Source organism: Pseudoliparis swirei, chromosome 3 (genome assembly GCF_029220125.1).
Source record: "Pseudoliparis swirei isolate HS2019 ecotype Mariana Trench chromosome 3, NWPU_hadal_v1, whole genome shotgun sequence".
NCBI classification, from domain to species: domain Eukaryota; kingdom Metazoa; phylum Chordata; class Actinopteri; order Perciformes; family Liparidae; genus Pseudoliparis; species Pseudoliparis swirei.
Window position 1 is genome coordinate 5753519 of NC_079390.1, and position 19207 is coordinate 5772725.

At 41.2% G+C, this 19207-nt stretch overlaps 1 protein-coding gene across 2 annotated transcripts; it reads left to right on the forward strand.

Moving 5' to 3' along the window:
- LOC130188440 (periostin-like) lies at positions 1 to 18869 on the forward strand. Of its 2 annotated transcripts, XM_056406813.1 has the most exons (22): positions 1 to 238; positions 862 to 960; positions 5122 to 5186; positions 5296 to 5453; positions 5540 to 5704; positions 5808 to 5954; positions 6094 to 6235; positions 7825 to 8037; positions 8142 to 8276; positions 9790 to 9938; positions 10448 to 10584; positions 11200 to 11330; positions 11796 to 11926; positions 12868 to 12970; positions 13067 to 13134; positions 13240 to 13285; positions 13364 to 13396; positions 14170 to 14925; positions 15060 to 15095; positions 17482 to 17568; positions 18009 to 18044; positions 18282 to 18869. In XM_056406813.1, the coding sequence occupies exons 1-22, from the start codon at positions 120 to 122 to the stop codon at positions 18338 to 18340; spliced, it is 3015 nt and encodes a 1004-aa protein (XP_056262788.1). In that variant the 5' UTR covers positions 1 to 119; the 3' UTR covers positions 18341 to 18869. The 2 variants fall into 2 exon arrangements, with proteins under 2 accessions (XP_056262788.1, XP_056262797.1); XM_056406822.1 differs by lacking the exons at positions 1 to 238; positions 862 to 960 and adding an exon at positions 4586 to 4887.
- Positions 18870 to 19207: the final 338 nt, after the last annotated feature.

The following is a 19207-nucleotide window of genomic DNA, read 5'->3' on the forward strand; positions in this document are numbered from 1 at the left end:
GACTCACATATCTCTTTTTTTTGGGGGGGGTGTCCGTGTGTGTGTGTGTGTGTGTGTGATTTATAAGACAACCGGAGCGTGTGTGTGCTTGTGCCCTTGAGGACTGATTCCTCCCCAGGATGCATCAGCTGCTCGTAGTGACCTCAGTGCTGGTGGCACTCTGCTCCCTAGGGAGCGTGGATACTTCAGCCTACGACAAGATAGTCACCCACAGTCGCATTCGGGCCAGGAAACAAGGGTAAGGAGACGGGATGGGGGGGATGGAGGGGGGCATTGGAAGACTGTTTTTAAAGAGGGGGAGAGAGGTGACAAATACCAAACTTAAACAACAATGCAGCAGCTTTTTAAGTGTGTAATTCAGAAATATTTGCAGAATGATAATCAATAGTAAGCCGACAGCCGGTATGTAGCCATATGAAGAGCTGTACGTCTGGTTATACATACATTCTATGTTTTAAGGTGTTTTTTCTTCTTCACAAAGAGCACTCCATTGAGTTGAGAAACAGGTCGGACATATTGATACAATTATTAATTCAAGTCATAATGGTACATTCAATATCGTCTGGCACATTTATTATTCGTCTTCACTCTTCGGCCGAAAAGAATGTGCCCAATTTGTGTTGACGTGTGTCATTTAAATTAATAGAAATTATCTATCATTGCTTTCTGAAATTGACACGTGTTAAGAAGATTAGACACAAAACACAATTTTAAACTTTTTTCAAATTACATTAATCTTCTCCTCACCTGTCTCTCACCTCTCCCCACATCCTGCCTCAACTTGTCGTTTCAACACCCGGTTCTCACTTTCTCCCCCCCCACCCCTACCCCCTCTCTCCTCCTCCCCCCCATCTCTTACAGACCCAATGTGTGCGCCCTGCAACAGGTCATGGGCTCTAAAAAGAAGTACTTCAGCACATGTAGGAACTGGTACAAAGGCTCCATCTGTGGCAAGAAGACGTAAGTCTTGAGGAAAAGAGTGAATGGGTCTAATTGCTGCGAGATTTGTTTGGATTTTATTATATTTACCTTTAGGATTATTATTTGCACTGAACTCAATTGACCTGACCCAAAGTGCAAACCACTCCCAGTTTCCACGTCCTTCACACGTCCAGGAATATTTCAAAGTGTTCAAACAAGTCACATCATAGTTCTGTCCGTCACCTTGATACACGGCTGTCTTGCTTTCTTCTCTGAGGGTCCAGGATGATGGTGATGATGACAATGATGAGGATTAAGTATTTAAATGGAAAACTTTTTCAAGATTCTTTCTATTTATACATTATTTATTCTTGTCCTCATCATGCCCTCCCCAACTCTCGAGTCTGGACATGTCGTGTAGCCTGCGGGAAAGGAGTCGCTCTATTGTGAGCCCTTGATGGGCGAAACTCTGCTCGACAGTAATCCCCACTTTCCCTCTGACACGTCTCCGGTGCTCAAGAAAAATTGTGCCAATATGCTTTTAGTGTGTGTGTGTGTGTGTGTGTGTGTGTGTGTCTTTGTGAGAGAGTGGGTGTGTGACAATTTGGCAAAATGGAAGAAATCGTGAAGCTCTTGATTCGCTAGTTTGGGATTCTTGGTATGGGTAGTGTATATTTGATGTGTGCTGTATATAATATGTGCAACAGGAGTGTGTGAATGTGTCTCATACAGAGTTTTGAAAAACTCTTTATTTTAAGGCAAATTAGCCATATTTGTAATATTGCTAGTTTTCTGTACTATTTCAGAATAATAAACTGCAAAACAAATATTTTTCCTCGATTAAATATGCTAAATATAAAGATAGTAACATGCAAACATATGGGACTATGTGCAAAGGAGTAGAGCGAATGAATGGCTTTAGATATTTGAGCTTCTGCGGGACGTATAACATCAGAGGGCCTGTTGATGGATTTATGTCAGTGTCATTTTTTCCCCGTGACGTGCTGAATGAGTAGATATCACAACATAAAAATATGTGAAAATAGGAAATATAGCCGCCGATGTGTTGATGGAGTGTAAGGCTCGGCTGGAGCTGTACACACACACGCACACACACACACACACACACACACACACACACTTCTCTTAGTCAGCCGTACTACCTGCTGCTATTTAAGGATGAGCCGGAAAATGAGGAGATGAGAGAGAGAGAGAGAGAGAAAGGATAAAAGAGGGAGTGAGTCCAGAAGTGAGTCATTTTCTCCCGGCGTGGGACTCTATGCTGAGATAATAATGATCGCCTTTATATACGGTGCTTAAAATAAGTTCAAGTACGAATAAAACTGTTAATGATTTGGTATAAAAAGGATTTTGAATCGCACATCAGCAAGCATATAAAGATTATAAAAATTTTTAAAAATGAAGTAAACCCCCAAAAAACAAAGTAAAGCAGCTTCTCCCGCTGTCTGTGGTCACAGTGAGGACATTGTTCAGGAGCAGTGGAGGAAATCCAAGCAGCTGTGATAATGTCTGAGCTGGATTTGGTGTTGAGGGGAGATTATGAAAGATTGTTAAAGTCCGCGGCTAGTTGGACTTGGATGTACATTGCAAGCTGGTGTGCTAATAAGCTCCAGTTCAAACAAGTCTTGAGGGTGCAGCAGTTGAGGCCATATATTCTTTTAGAAACCATGTCCCGAAGAACAAATTACACGGGTGGGAATTTAACATGTCCTTGGTTTACATGATACATGTTAAATTATGCTATACGGATCTAATTTCCGCAAAGAACTCGTGAAGTGCGTTGCTGAAGGGCCAGGCGGGAGCCATTTTCCTCAATGCATTGTTCAAGGTGGCAACACGACATGCAGGGAGGACTTAAGAGGGCTTAATTTGTGGTTAAACCATAACAGTGTCTGAGAAAGTTTGTAAAGTCCATTCCCACGTATAAAAAGAGGACATGTTGTCAAGAAAATCAGGAAGTCGCTGGCACTGCAGAACCCCTCCCCCCCCCCCCCCCCCAAAAGAGTCCCATGATGAAAACACAGGAGACACTGTTAATTACAGAACAGGAAAAGAACTGTAATGATTTTATCTGATGCCAAACAACCCCACCTAGTGTTTCTGTGTCTGTGTCATAGAGTGTGTATTCATGCCATGTGTTTCCACAACTGCTTCATCTGGGAGCCACATTGAACTAGTTCGATGCCGTGACACTGCCAAAAGCCGGCTTCGCCTGGCACACTGCGTCCATCCGGTCAGACCACAGTCGGGGAGCGACGACTTCATAGATTCCTGACAGCCAGCTGTCCATGTATGTGTATGTATTTTGAGTTCAAACAATTAGCGTCAATGCAGATAATGGTTGCAATATTAGAGACATGGCTGTGTGCCCCAAAAATGGACAATTCACCATTTTGTATCATTGCAAACATAAAGACCCCTAAAGTGGCGTGGAGAGTTTTGCCAAAGCATGCACGTACTGTCAAGGGAGTCAGAGTTGAAGGGAGAAAGTGTGTGTGTGTGTGTGTGTGTGTTTTTAACCCTCCTGTTACCTTAGGGTCAATTTGACCCCCATTCAATGTTTAATGTCGGTGTTCTTTCGGGTCAATTTGACCCCAGGCTGTTTTTCACTGTGTCAAACATATAAGAAATATCAACTTTTTTATATATTTAAAGGGCTATTTAGGTAGTCAACAAACAAACATAAAGTACCTCACACTTAAACTTGGGAAACAATATTAATTCTAATAATTTTCTTGAGGTTTTAATTGCTGGGGTCAAATTGACCCCGAGGGTAAAATATGTCAGTAAATATAAAGGTAACAGGAGGGTTAAACATTGAATGGGGTCAAATTGACCCTAAGGCAACAGGAGGGTTAAAGTGTCTATGAAGGGAGTATATATTCTCTTGCATAATATATCATTTCTGTTCAATTTATGAAAGGAAAGCAAACAGTTTCTTGTTTTGAACCCGAGAGAGAGAGAGAGAGAGACGAGAGTTTCCATGGGAAAACAGAAAGCAGGAAACCTTTCAACTCTGCCTCAAACCTCTTTAGCAAACACACAAAAAAAACTCCAACTGGAATGCATAAAGTCTTTTGGGTTAAATCCCAATTAAACTTATCGCAGCATTTAAGAACTCTCCGACGGTTCCTCCGGTGGGTCATCGTCCAGTGTTTTTTGGGGATTTTGGAAGATGAAAATGAAATGTCTAAATGTTTGATTACCATCCATGGTTCATTTTCAGTAACAATAATTCAACAATTCAGACTTCTATAGCGCTTTTCTAGGTACACAAAGACGCAGTAAAACTCTACTTGAACAACATAATCCAACCCTCCATTAAACATGATTTTGATTTAACATGAATACTCACTTGTGGCTCACCCTGTCAGTCTTCTCACACCTCATTATGTCATTCACAACATTTCAATAAAATGCAGCTGGATTTCCTGAAAACATTATGACTGCTCCAAGAGCTTGGGTCTGCTGCACGCTCCGTTTAGTGTTGGGAGATCCACTCGGCTTCCTGCCAGCCAGTTTCTATTCTGTTTTCACAAAGTTCAGAAGCTGCTCCTCCCGCCTTAAAAACCTCAATCTATCGCAAGAAGTTGACTATATATAAATAATCTGTTTTTCTTGGCGACTTCCTTTAGAATTAGATTAATGGCCAACAGAAAGTGCAGCTCGGGGGCAACAATGTTGACATTCACGCCTCCTTTTGGGGGTGTTTTGTTTTTCATTTGCTGGGATCATTGAGTCCATTCCAGCGTTTCTCTGTGATCGGCTCGCTGGGAGTTGTCAACACACTCTGTGTGTTTAATGCACCACTTTGATGTGATCGGGGTTTGTGTTGCTTTTTGTATTCTCCTTGACTTTCTTGCCTTTTTGGATGTTTTCTTAAGCGTTCACTGTTTTTTCTGCTTTGACTTCTAAATATGCTTCCAATTATGGATTATGGATTTGGTGAGTAAGATCCCTGTATGCGCGGAGCCTTTCTCGTCTGTCTTAAATGTCCTCACTGTTCCTAGTCCACTCGCTCATCATTATCTCATTATACAGGTCCGTATTTTATTTTTTATTTTTTTACTTTCATTCATGTTCACAGTTTGTGCATGGCATATCATTACATTATGTTTTCTCAAAATCAGTTCATCTATTGTATCTAAACATTTTTTTTTTTTTTTTTTTTTTTTTAAGCCTGGTCCTATATGAATGCTGTCCTGGCTACATCAAGCTGCAGGGTATGAAAGGATGCCCTGCAGGTAAGTGTCTCTCACTACAGCTTCTTTTTGTTCTTCTTTTCGGCTAAATTCTCTCGTATTTCAGACAAGTCTGTTTCTAAGTAGGAACAATGTCTTTGCTTCCCCTCAGTGGCTCCCATCGACCATGTCTATGGTACGCTGGGGCTTGTGAGGGCGTCGACGACGCAGCAATACTCCGACGTATCCAAGCTGAGAGAGGAGATTGAAGGCAAAAGCTCCTTTACCATGTTTGCACCTAGCAACGATGCCTGGGATCTGGTAGAATCTGTAAGTGGACTCGAGGTTTCAAACTTGTCTAGAGAATGCAATAAATGCCATAATTACTGTGACACTCACTGTTGTGATGTACCTAGACTGTCCGGGCTGCACTGGTGAGCAACGTGAACATCGAGCTGTACAACGCTCTTCACTACCACATGTTGAACCGCCGGATTTTGACCAAAGACATGAAGAACGACATGACTTTCACTTCCATGTACAACGACCTGGGGCTCTACATCAACCACTACTCAAATGGGGTCAGTTTTGTTGAAATGTACAAGATTGCAAGAACACATCATTGAATTATGTCTAGAAAAAAAGACTTCTTATCCTGATGATGGTCTTCCCCTCTCTGTGAAGATTGTGACCGTGAACTGTGCCAGGATCATCCACGGTAATCAGGTGGCCACAAACGGCGTGGTCCATGTCATCGATCGGGTCATCAGCGGTGTTGGCAACAACATGAAGGAAGTCCTGGATGTCACCGATGAGCTCGGCACCTTCAGAGTATGTCATATAAAAAGCGCTCTCAGCTGAAAATGGGCACAAAAAAAAGAATTAATCAGAAACTCTGATGTGTGTTCGAACCGGTTTTGTATATGTCAGAATGACAAAATGTGAGAAACGCTGTCTTCCTGTTTCCCAGGATGCACTACTAGCTTCTGATTTGATGGACAAGCTGGACCAGCCTGGCCACTACACCCTGTTCGCTCCCACTGATGAAGCTTTTGACAAATTGAGCCCAGGCTACCTGGAGCGTATCATGGGGGACAAGACTGTGATTGCAGGTACATTGTACATCGGACACACGAATGATGTCATCATCTGCTACATGCCATGCTTTGCTTGCTTTTGATGTGCAAACGTCTTGGAGCACTTTAATATTTCTGCTTTAGATTTTGCTGACTGGTCCAGACTGAAATATCTCCTCATGGACCAGATATGGTCGGCACACAGTTCTGTACATTCATTCTGAGATAATGTAGCAGAGGGAGTTGGGGATACCCGAGTGCCAAGCATTTGGTGCAGACATGTATGTCCTCAGTATGGATGCGTAATGCATGCTGACAGGTAATGTCTAAACTACTAAAACATTTTCTAACTAGAATGGGCACTCGGTAGAGCGCATACCTTCGCATATCACAAGATTGGGTATTGAATTATGAACATTTTGGCATTAGTTGCATGCCAATTGGATAAAAATTGACCGTGCTATGGTAAAAAGAAGATTTTGACCTTTTCATGACCTTTGACCCGATCGATCCCAAAATCTAATCAAATGGTTCCCGGATAATAACCAATCGTCCCACCAAATTTCATGCGATTCGGTTTAATAATTTTTAAGTTATGCGAGTAACACGCATACAAATAAATAAATAAATACACGGCGAACAAAACATAACCTTTCGCATTTTCAATGCGAAGGTAATCAATGTCTGCAAATTCCTCCCAAAAGCATACACAACTTAGTTCTCAGGAGTAAAGAGCAGTCACACACACTCACAAAAAAAACACACGACTCTCAAACCACACAATGAAAGCAGGAAATTAAATTAGCATGAAGCCAGTGTGCGGTGTCCTCAGTGAGCGGCTCCACTTGGGGGACACGATATAACCTCAGGTACATTTACACACACTTGGCAAACAGGCTGTACTAACCAACCCTGGAAGAACAGCCTTCAAAATATAGATGATATGAAGCCTTGTGTCTTGGTCTAAAAAGGAAGGGAAGAGGGAGGGAGAATGCACGAGAATTGTGGACTTGGGAGGGTGTTTCCTGTTGGAATTGCTTTGCTTTCGCAGGCATTGCTGATTTTAACAGTCAGAGGTGTAATCCCATATCTAAACGTTAACAAAAGTGGCTAAATATTTCTAAAAGAGTCTGTCCGTGTGCATGTAAGATCTAGAACGGGCACTCGGTAGAGCGCATACCTTTGCATATCACAAGATTGAGCATTGAATTATGAACATTTTGGCATTAGTTGCATGCCAATTGGATAGAAATTGACCGTGCTATGGTAAAAAGAAGATGTTGACCTTTTCATGACATTGACCTTGACCTTTGACCCAATCGATCCCAAAATCTAAGCAAATGGTCCCCGGATAATAACCAATCATCCCACCAAATTTCATGCGATTCTGTTTAATACTTTTTGAGTTATGCGAGTAACACGCATACAAATAAATAAATAAATACACGGCGATCAAAACATAACCTTCCGCATTTTCAATGCGAAGGTAATCACAAGTGGAAAGCTTGCGTTGCACAACCAGATTACAAAAATAACTACAGGCAACCTCCTAAAAGTGTCATATCAGCAGGGTTTTTTTTCATCTGTTCAACGCTATCTTTCTCTCTCCCACTTTGCCCAACCAGCCCTGGCTAACTACCACCTGTTGAACAGCGTCCAGTGTTCAGAAGGAATCATGTTGGGGTCGGTGTATGAGACGGCGGAGGGCAGCACCATCGAGATCGGCTGCGATGGCGACAGTTTGACGGTCAACGGAATCAAGATGGTGCTGAAGAAGGACATCGTCACCACGAATGGCGTCATCCACCTCATCGACCAGGTGCTCATCCCCGACTCAGGTAAAACACATCTCCCTCAGCAAATATCAACGCAAGTTCAAATCTTTTGGCTAAATTGTCTCTCTGTGGTCGCAAACATGTTGTGTTTGTGTGATTCATATCAGCCAAGGAAGGGATCGAGCTGATGGGAGCATCCCTGAGCACTTTTAGCGACATGGTGTCTGAATTGGGCTTAGCGGCGGCCCTCGGTCCAAAGACGGAGTACACACTCCTCGCCCCTGTCAACAATGCCTTCACAAGTGAGTTGATCTCCAAACAAGCTCTTTAGAGGATTGACCTTGAGCAAGAATGTGAAGGAAAAGTCAAATGTTGTTTTTCACAGACTCAAACTCACTTAACCCTCCTGTTACCTTTAGGGTCAATTTGACCCCATTCAATGTTTAACGTCGGTGTTCTTTGGGGTCAATTTGACCCCAGGCTGTTTTTCACTGTGTCAAACATATAAGAAATATCAACTTTTTTATATATTTAAAGGGCTATTTAGGTAGTCAACAAACAAACATAAAGTACCTCACACTTAAACTTGGGAAACAATATGAACTAGAATGGGCACTCGGTAGAGTGCATACCTTCGCATATCACAAGATCGGGCATTGAATTATGAACATTTTGGCATTAGTTGCATGCCAATTGGATAAAAATGTACCGTGCTATGGTAAAAAGAAGATGTTGACCTTTTCATGACCTTGACCTTTGACCCGATTGCTCACAAAATCTAATCAAATGGTCCCTGGATAATAACCAATCATCCCACCAAATTTCATGCGATTCGGTTTAATACTTTTTGTGTTATGCGAGTAACACGCATACAAATAAATAAATAAACTAGAATGGGCACTCGGTAGAGTGCATACCTTCGCATATCACAAGATTGGGCATTGCATTATGAACATTTTGGCATTAGTTGCATGCCAATTGGATACAAATTGACCGTGCTATGGTAAAAAGAAGATTTTGACCTTTCCATGACCTTGACCTTTGACCCGATTGATCCCAAAATCTAATCAAATGGTCCCCGGATAATAACCAAACATCCCACCAAGTTTTATGCGATTCAAGAAGATTTTGACCTTTTCATGACCTTGACCTTGACCCGATTGATCCAAAAATCGAATCAAATGGTCCCCGGATAATAACCAATCATCCCACCAAATTTCATGCGATTCAAGAAGATGTTGACCTTTTCATGACCTTGACCTTGACCTTTCACTCGATCGATCCCAAAATCTAATCAAATGGTCCCCGGATAATAACCAATAATCCCACCAAATTCCATGCGATTCAAGAAGATTTTGACCTTTTTCATGACCTTGACCTTTGACCCGATCGATCCCAAAATCTAATCAAATGGTCCCCGGATAATAACCAATCATCCCACCAAATTTCATGCGATTCGGTATAATACTTTTGAGTTAGGCGAATAACACGCATACAAATAAATACGCGGCGATCAAAACATAACCTTCCGCATTTTCAATGCGAAGGTAATAAATAAATACACGGCGATCAATAAATAAATAATAAATAAATACACAGCGATCAAAACATAACCTTTCCGCATTGAAAATGCGAAGGTAATAAATAAATACACGGCGATCAAATTATAATAATTTTCTAAAATATGTTAGTAAATGTAAAGGTAACAGGAGGGTTAAACTTGTTAAGGCAGCCAGAAGTAGAAATATGTAATGAGGAGTTGCATGTGATATTACCTGAGTCATTTTAAATCTGTAACTCTTCTCTGTTTATCAGCTGAGGTGATGTCAACAGAGCAGAGCCTGCTTAAATACATTTTGGAAAACCACATCTTGAAGCTGAAAGTTACATTGAGTGAGCTCTACAACGGACAGATGCTGGAAACACTGGCTGGCAAACTGCTCAGAGTCTTCATTTACCGCACTGTGAGAACTCTCTGTGTGTTTGTGTGTGTGGAGATGTTTGTGTGGGGGGTTGTGTGTGTTCAGTGTTTGTGAAGAAAGTCAAACAGAGTTGGAAAGGAATTGGAAAATAAATATGATAAAAAAAAGAAATTCTGGAAAGACAATGGAGAGGGTCAGCTTTCATATTGGAAATCTGAAAGTCATTACGGGGCCACTTACGAAGTGTTAACATGATTTGTCCATATTTCTTTTAAGCTAATGCAATAAAAAAGTGAATTTGTCCGGCCCTTGGTAGATGAAGTGCTTTCCTGCTCTGGTGATTCTGATATTAGGACCAGCTGGGTTTAATTTCCATATAGAAAACTTCTGTATTCTTTATTTTAATTGATTGCAATCAAACAGGACAGTTTGCCTCCATCACAGAAGCTAAATAGTTACCACATTTGTACATTGACCTTTTAGGCCAGTTATTCTGCTCTCTGAATGTTCTTCTTCTTCTTCTTCTTCTTCTTCTTCTTCTTCATTGTTAGGCTGTGTGCATCGAAAACGCATGTATGCTGCGTGGCAGTAAAGAGGGAAGCAAAAGTGCCCTCCATGTGATGAACACTCTCATCAAACCGGCCAAGAAAACAATCTACGAGCTCCTGGTTTCTGAGAGACGGTTTATGTAAGAAGCACATGTGTTTTTTCTGTCCTTGTTTTGAATGAAATCATTGTTTATTTTTCGGTGTTGTTGTTGTTTATACAGTTTTATTTATTCCTGACATTACAATTTGCATTCGTCAGTTGCCTCACCGCCCACATTTCACATGTTCCGACAGATATTGGCCCCATAGAGGCTGATGATGTAAATGCAGATGTTTGAATGGGACCACACAAGTATCACTCAAACCCCAAAACAAACTCGACCACATTCCCATAACCGTAAACCACCTGTCTAAAATAAGAAACATCCTACCAGTTTTTGGCTGAATACAAATGTAAAATCTGGTCTCTTCCGTGCTCAGGACCCATTATTCCATTACTGCCAGAGCTGTTCTTTTCCACGCGGAGAAAGCGAATGTCCTGACTGGCTTGAGTTTGTTCAGTCTGAAACACAGTACTGGTACAAAATGTATACTTTTGTTTTGATGTTGCTCATTTTCATTTCCATGAACTCAAAGGAACACAAAGGCCACCAGTAGATGCTCTTAAATGTATAGGCTTCATTTCATTCCTACAGAACTGGACTGTATGTTGATTGACAAAAAAAAATTCTTCATTTTTTTTATTACAAACATAGGATTTTCCTGTCACTGATGGAGACAGCAGGTCTGACTGATCTGCTGAAGCAGGAAGGCTCCTACACCATCTTTGCACCAACTGACGAGGCCTTCGATAATCTCAGCAAAGAGGACTTTGCTCTGCTGAGAAGTGAGTCCTTCGAAACTAACACATCCACACGCTTTCATGCATCTCCCTTTGTAAGATGTGGGATTTCTGTCAAGCTTTTACTGATTTAACCCTCCTGTTACCTTTTGGGTCAATTTGACCCCATTCAATGTTTAGGGTTAGGGTTAGGGTTAGACCCCAGGCTGTTTTTCACTGTGTCAAACATATAAGAAATATCAACTTTTTTATATATTTAAAGGGCTATTTAGGTAGTCAACAAACAAACATAAAGTACCTCACACTTAAACTTGGGAAACAATATTCATTCTAATAATTTTCTGGAGGTTTTAATTGCTGGGGTCAAATTGACCCCGAGGGTAAAATATGTTCGTAAATGTAAAGGCAACAGGAGGGTTAAAGTTGTATTGCAATGATGAGAGGAGAAAAATATGATGAATGCTCACTCTCGATATGTAAATCGTGTTTGCCTTTCGCTGTCATCGACAGGTGATCAGAATGCGCTGAGGATCATTCTGCTGTACCACTTCAGCAATGGCATCTTCATCAATGGAGGATTAGAGGGAGGAGTTACCAATCTGCTCAAAACCCTCCAGGGCAATAACCTGCAAGTTCTGTCTGTATGTGCAATCTATCACTTGAGTGTGTATTTGTATCCTCAGAATCAAAGAGAAAGGACTGGTTTCATGAATCTGTCATTCAGCAATCATTATACAGGGATAAATCATTTATAGGTTGCATCAGCACAATAAAGTGTGTTTTGACTAAGATGTGCAACAAATATCGCTAGCTTTCAATTCCTGCTCATGTTTATAATTTTAAATAGGAAAATAATATAGGAAATTGTCAATTAATGAAGAAGCAGATTGCTCCTTTTAAGAGCATATTTTCTACTCTATAATTACGTTTCAAATTACCACACATTTTTGGTTTTCTCAAAGACTCCATTGTAAAACTCAAATTTAATCTTTCCCCACATTCTCATTTAAGCAGTAGCATCAAAGAGCCACTGCTAATCTATTACTTCAAAGCTGGATATCTCTGGAGAAATGCCAAAAGTAATATACCCTGGCTTTTCTGTCGTCTCCATCAACGCCCACCCTCAGCATTCATCCACCACTCTTCAGTCTTCACCTCAGTTTTTTAATGATTTCACCCATTTCCTCCATTTAGCTTTCCCTCTTTCTCCTATCGCTGATCAGGATATCAGCCGAGGAATTTATTAATAATGGACACATGAAACCTTATTTGAGATAATTCTCCATCGGGACAGGTATGATCTGGGTCAAGTTGGTGGGTGAGAGAGAGCCAGAGGCAAACATACCTTGCTGACTCAGCATGTCCACCTTCAGTCACCTACTTTTGAATTTCAGACAAATAGGAAGCTCACTTCACCCGATATCAAAACCTCTCATATCAAACCATTTCATAAAATTGTACGTCTTTAAATCCGGTAATTCTTTTGAGGTCGTAGCTGAGGTAGCTCACAAAATAAGAATGTGTTTATTGATACCCTTGAAAATAGATGTGCATATATAGTGTTTTTTTCTGTTTTTGATAGGTAAACAACTCTATTCATGTCAATTCTGTGGACGTGCCCGACAGTGATCTGATGGCAACGAATGGTGTGATCCATGTGGTGAAGAACATTCTCTATCCTGCGGGTGAGAACACTAGACATCATAATGCAGTCATGTAGTGTCCACACTGTGTTGGAATGGATTATGGTATGCTATTTTGATCATGCATATTACTTACAGATCTTCCTGTGGGCCGCCAGGACCTCCTGGTCCTCCTGAGGAAGCTGATTAAGTACATCCAGATAAAGGTAGATAGAAGACAGAATACACAGTCTGGATATGCATCGGACGATGTCAATCGTTGTTATTTTGTGATTCTTCTGCATTTTATTCTATGCTTTTTTGTTCTTCAGTTTATTTATGGATTTTCTTATCAAGAGATCCCGCTCACGTTCATCAGTAAGTGTCTTCAGCACTCATGACGTGTGACTATAATTGCATTTGCAACGACTTGAAACTACTTGTGTTACTTCACAGGAAAGATCATCACAACTACGCATTTTGAAACAGGTAAGACTCCCAACTACCAGCTACTTAATTAAAGTTTTTGTTAGGCCTTTGAAACCAATTCATGTCCTTTGTTCAACAATGTGCATCTGTTCTTGAGTTGAAATCCAATCTGGAACATATTGCCTGCATGTCATCGATCCATTCAGGCCTCGTCCATAGTTTTTCCACTGATTATCCACTCTCGCTCTTTCGCAAATCCTCTTGGACCTCTTGGCATATTTAATCAGCTCCTTTGGGGATGAGGTAATTAGGCTGTCAAAGCATAACAGAGTCAGAGACCGTAGGGGACTCGTGCATGATAAACTTTCAGTTGGGCATAGTCCAGTGCACTTTCTCACAGATGGGAGACTTCATCAATTGGGTAACATAGTAGAGTTGAAGTCCAATTTTCAACGGTAATGAGGCACATGACATGGACGACAGAGCCGAAGGGCTGGAACTCGAGGGCGTTTCATGCTAAACCGTTACGCTCAAATTTAGAGAAAAGTGATTCATCTTTATAAAGCCAGAAAACTATTCCCCATATTATTACACTGTTTAAAAATGTTGGAATTAAAATAACCCATTTTGGTCTAGAGGTAAATCAGTTTGATCTCATTGGACCATGTAGTGTAACACTAGCGGTTATCACAATGCAATCGAATACCCTCCGCCCACCAGCCTCTATTGGTTCTGCATGCATTGATGACTTGTATTTGATGAGCGTGTTCAAAAGATGAAATTCATTCCTATCATTCTCAAAGTATTCTCGTGTTACTGCTCCCTCTCTACAGTCCCTGGCGTAACACAGTTGACCAGAGTCATTCAGGGAGAGACATCTGTCACCAAGGTCACCAGAGTCATTGAAGGAGAGCCTACCTTTACCAAGGTTACAAGAGTCATCGAGTCAGAACCAGTGATCACTGAGGTTGTCGTCAAGGGGAAGCCGGTCATCACCAAAGTCACCAGGGTCATTGAGGGAGACCGTACACATGTAACCAGGGTCATTGAGGGAGGCCGTACACATACAACCAGGGTCATTGAGGGAGAACCTTCCATGACACATGTAACCAGGGTCATTGAGGGAGACCGTACACATGTAACCAGGGTCATTGAGGGAGAACCTTCCATGACACATGTAACCAGGGTCATTGAGGGAGACCGTACACATGTAACCAGGGTCATTGAGGGAGAACCTTCCATGACACATGTAACCAGGGTCATTGAGGGAGACCGTACACATGTAACCAGGGTCATTGAGGGAGGCCGTACACATACAACCAGGGTCATTGAGGGAGACCGTACACATGTAACCAGGGTCATCGAGGGAGAACCTTTCTTGACACATACAACCAGGGTCATTGAGGGAGAACCTTCCATGACACATGTAACCACGGTCATTGAGGGAGGCCGTACACATACAACCAGGGTCATGGAGGGAGACCGTACACATGTAACCAGGGTCATTGAGGGAGAACCTTCCTTCACACATGTAACCAGGATCAATGAAGGAAAACCCACCATTACCAAGATTACAAGAGTTATCAAGGGTAAGTTCTTGAATGTTTAGGAGCGTTTAAATAATTTATATTTTAAGTGCAAATGATAGGTTATATAATCAAATGTGGAATTCACAAAGGTTTTGACGTAGATGTGATGACCCAACATTATTTATTTCACACAGGTGGAGAGCTTGATAAAGATGGAAAAGGGATTGCAGGTCAGTTTCTCTGAACATGTTTACTCCTTTGACGAGCTAAAAGAGTCTAGAAGAAAAAAGTTCATGCATCTTCTAACAGCTCTTTTAACAAATACATCTGTGGTCCTGTTGACCACAGTTTAACTGAGCATCATCACTCATCTCATGTCAAAATCACATTTCTATAAAAGTAATCTCAATCATAATTTTTGTCCCACTAGAAGCATGTGGCATAGGAGGAAGGGCCCTAATATTGCTTTAGGCTTTGTGACCATGGACTTTATGCAAGCCCTTGACCGCCTTCCCAATATGTTTCCGACACATATGAAGTACAAAAAACAACAACTCCACAACATTCTGCTTCAATCAAAATCAATATCTGAATAATTTCTCCTCTGAGGACGCTTAACAGCACACACAGGGAGGGCCTCACCTGTATGAACAGAGTGTTCTGGCAGACATCTAACATCTAACTACATTTATATACATTAATAATAAAAAAATTCAACATTGTGCATCAGGAACCACCTGGTGTGCTCTCCGCGGCCGGGCCTAAGAATAAAATATACAAAGATAATGTGAACACCCTTTGATATTTCAAAAGATGTAATAATTACGAACAAATTTATAGTGCAGTAGTATTCTTTAATTAGGCATCAACCTTAAATGAGAACAGCAGAAAAATATGTGTCTGACACGCTTGCAGTCTAGACAACTCTAACTTTGAAAACGAAGCGAGCAGGCACCAGATCGAAAGTACTCATCCAAGAGTAAACTACGAAAATGGCGGACGCAGTGCCAAGCAGACAAAGCTCGTTCCAAAACAAGAAATAATCTGAAGTTTGCTTTCACCCGCTGGCAATCACCCTTATCCTGACCATGGTCAGGGGGCGTGCACTTCTGGTGTGGTTGAGGAGGGGCCAACTTCTCATGTGTTTACAAACAACAACTGACAAATCCGACGCAATCTGCATTATGCTGCCTTCACACCAAAAGCGTTGCAAATTTTTGCCGCGAGTAAATCCCATGCTAAGACAATGCACAGACGCAAATGGTTGCATTTGATGCACATTTTCACTGGCCAGGGTAAATGACGCAAATTGCGTGGCGCAAATTACGCAAATGTGGCGAATTGAGCAAGGCGAAAAATTTGAAAAAGATAGCATCTTTGTTTTGGCTACCAATGTTGGTTTCCAACTGTTTCTTCGTCTCTTATGCTCGCGGTCTGGCTTAGCACGACTTTCACCTTGTTGTTTACATCTTGCTCTGTCAGCTAGTGCTTAGAGCCAACGTTTCTGTTGCTTCCTGAGGCTGTCTTTTCATTTCCTCAACTTCTTGATCAGCATTCAGTATTGGTTCATAAGCATCTGCGGTACACCTGAATAACAACATGGTGAAGTGTCAAACTCCATAATACACAAACTATTCAGACCACAAATGTTATGCTCACACTTAACTGTTGTTGCTAGCCTGGTTCCGTGACCAACATGTGGATATCAGCTACATTACCAACTGTATCGTATCCCAGCTCCTCTGCGATCTCGAGCCATATATTGTCCTCAATTTGGTTGTTTTGGTAGTTCTTGCTGTGTCATACATTATTGGGGACGACCCGTTGCTCCGAAGGCACATTATTCCGATACGCTAATAATCTGAAAAATTTCCCATCAGACTGAGAACTCATTCTTCCGACAGTTCGTTACCCTGAGAACTAACTCCCACCAGACCAAAAATACATACTCTCCTCGCAATATACATCAGTGAATGGTTAATTATTATGCAGAATGACGATATTTTTTATGTCATCAGTTTGAACAAAGGATTTCACTGGTCAAACATATATTCACACATCTGGAAATGAAGTTCCGTCTGAATATTTTTGACCATTCACAAATATCCCGTGGGGGTTGTGCAACATTCATGAGAACCAATCAAATTAATTATATGCAACTCAGACCTTTAGGCTAATAGCAGGTGTGTGTGCAGGTGAGCTTTAAGCTGTTTTCACCACAAATTGCTTCACAAGTGTCTTGCAGCTTAGTTTGTGGGCTAAGAGTGTATGTGTTCATGAATCCTGCACAAATATACTTGACTTTGTGGTGGCGGTGGCGGAGGAGGTGTTTTTGCGGGGTGTATGTACCTGTCAGTCTGTCGTTGCTAAGTCCTTTAATGACTTCAACACCCTTCTCCGCTGCCGGTCCGAAGGTGGAGCCAGATACACCCAATGTTTGTCCTTTCCTCCTTGAAGTCATCATATTACAATCTGCATTCAGTCAGGATGAGTGGTTGCTTCAAGGTGGAAAAGAGAATGAGATCATTCTATTTTGTGTTGTTGTAACTCCATTCTTGATTGTATATGTTAAATTGTTCAGTAGTTGCGATCTAATGGTTTTGTTATGAACGTCAGGCCCGGACTTCTCTAAGATCACCACCATCCACGGCAACCCACGACTGATCGATCAGGAATCGGACAGAATTACCAAGCTTATTCAAGGTGATAACTTTATTTGATATGCACATACATTGAACAGCACTTCCATGTCTGTGGTGGCTTGAAAGCTGTGATTGTATGAAGGTAGATTTATGTCTTTATCTCCATGTCCTCCTCACCGTAACCTATCGTTAGCGCAGCGAGCCAAGAGGAAGTCAAACCCACCAATAGAAACTCCTCTCTTCAGCAGCGTAAGCCCCGCCCACTACGAGCAAACTCAACTCGTAGATTTTAGTTTCGAGAGAGCAGGTTTTCTTTTGAGACGGCAGGTTGTTTTTTTGTGAGCAAATATTTTTTATTTTAAGAGCACATTCTTTATTTTGAGAGCATTTATTTTTATTTTCAGAGCAGAAATTTGCTCTCAAAACCTTTTTTTCTGTTCACGTAACAAAGACATAAATCCACCTTCATATGATTGACTGTATTGTTTCTTTGTTACACAGTCGGAGGTGGATTTTCTGCTGCCAGGAAAGCTCCAGGTGAGAGCATAGTTGGTTGATGACACATTCATCAACACCAATGTTGGATTGTACTAAAAGAAGTGTGCCAAAAACCACATGATCACTGCTGGAAAAATATTGTTGGATCACTTTTTTTTATTTTACATTATCTACCTTTGAGTCCTTCCATCTATTCAACACTTAGCTTTCAACCTTGACATGTTTATTTTGGCATTCATTCACACCTCCAATCCCCTCTTAACTCCTCCTTCACAGCTGGAATGAGAAGGAGGAGACCAAAGATGGTCAGGCGTCACTACAAGCCAAGGGAGTGAATCCAACAGAGACGAAACACCTTCGGGCTCACCACAGGGACTGAATACATCTCCAGGGTTCCTGGTTTAGCGCTCGAACAACTGTGGACCAATAGGGAGAGATCTAATCAATCTATATGTCTTTGACCAAACCACCAGTGAGAATGATTGTTTCCTCTTCCTTTTGGACCCTACTGTGTGTGATAGGCATGATGTGTTATAGCAATGCAATTCAATTAGAATATCTCGTAAGTCATGTAAATGTGCAAGGGAAATATGGACTATTTTCCGTGGGGTAGATGGTGTGTCGGGGAGATTATTCCTACCACTGAGAGATTGTGTTTAACGTTTTTTTGTATGTGTATCATTTCACTTTGAATACGGATGGCTTGGGAAGATTTTTTGGATGCTTTTTTATGGTGTTTGTATTCTGAACAATGAATGCATTTGAATGAATATGACAAATACAACAGTGCTACCATTAGATGCTGTTCTGAACATCTGTAAATTATCACATGGTGATTAGAAAAATACAATTACATTTTATACATTTTGCAGTAATTCTTTCAAGCTTCCATGACTGTTTTTATTTCACAAAATCAATACGTTTTATGCTGTTAAATCAGTGGTGGTTCGTCCATAGGGGGCGCTAGGGCGCCGCCCCTCTTAAAATTTTTAGATTAAAAAAAAAAATACATCCTGTCAAAAAACATTATATGCCAAATCATTTAAATTGTAAATATACCGTATTGACGCGCTAAATGTGTGTGGGAGACCGTCAGCCTGTCAACAACCACTTAAGTTAATGTGAAAAAATATAATATATCGCCACTCATCATCACGGATAGAAGCCCCTCCCCATTTTTGAGGCGCTGGTCTAAGGTGTGT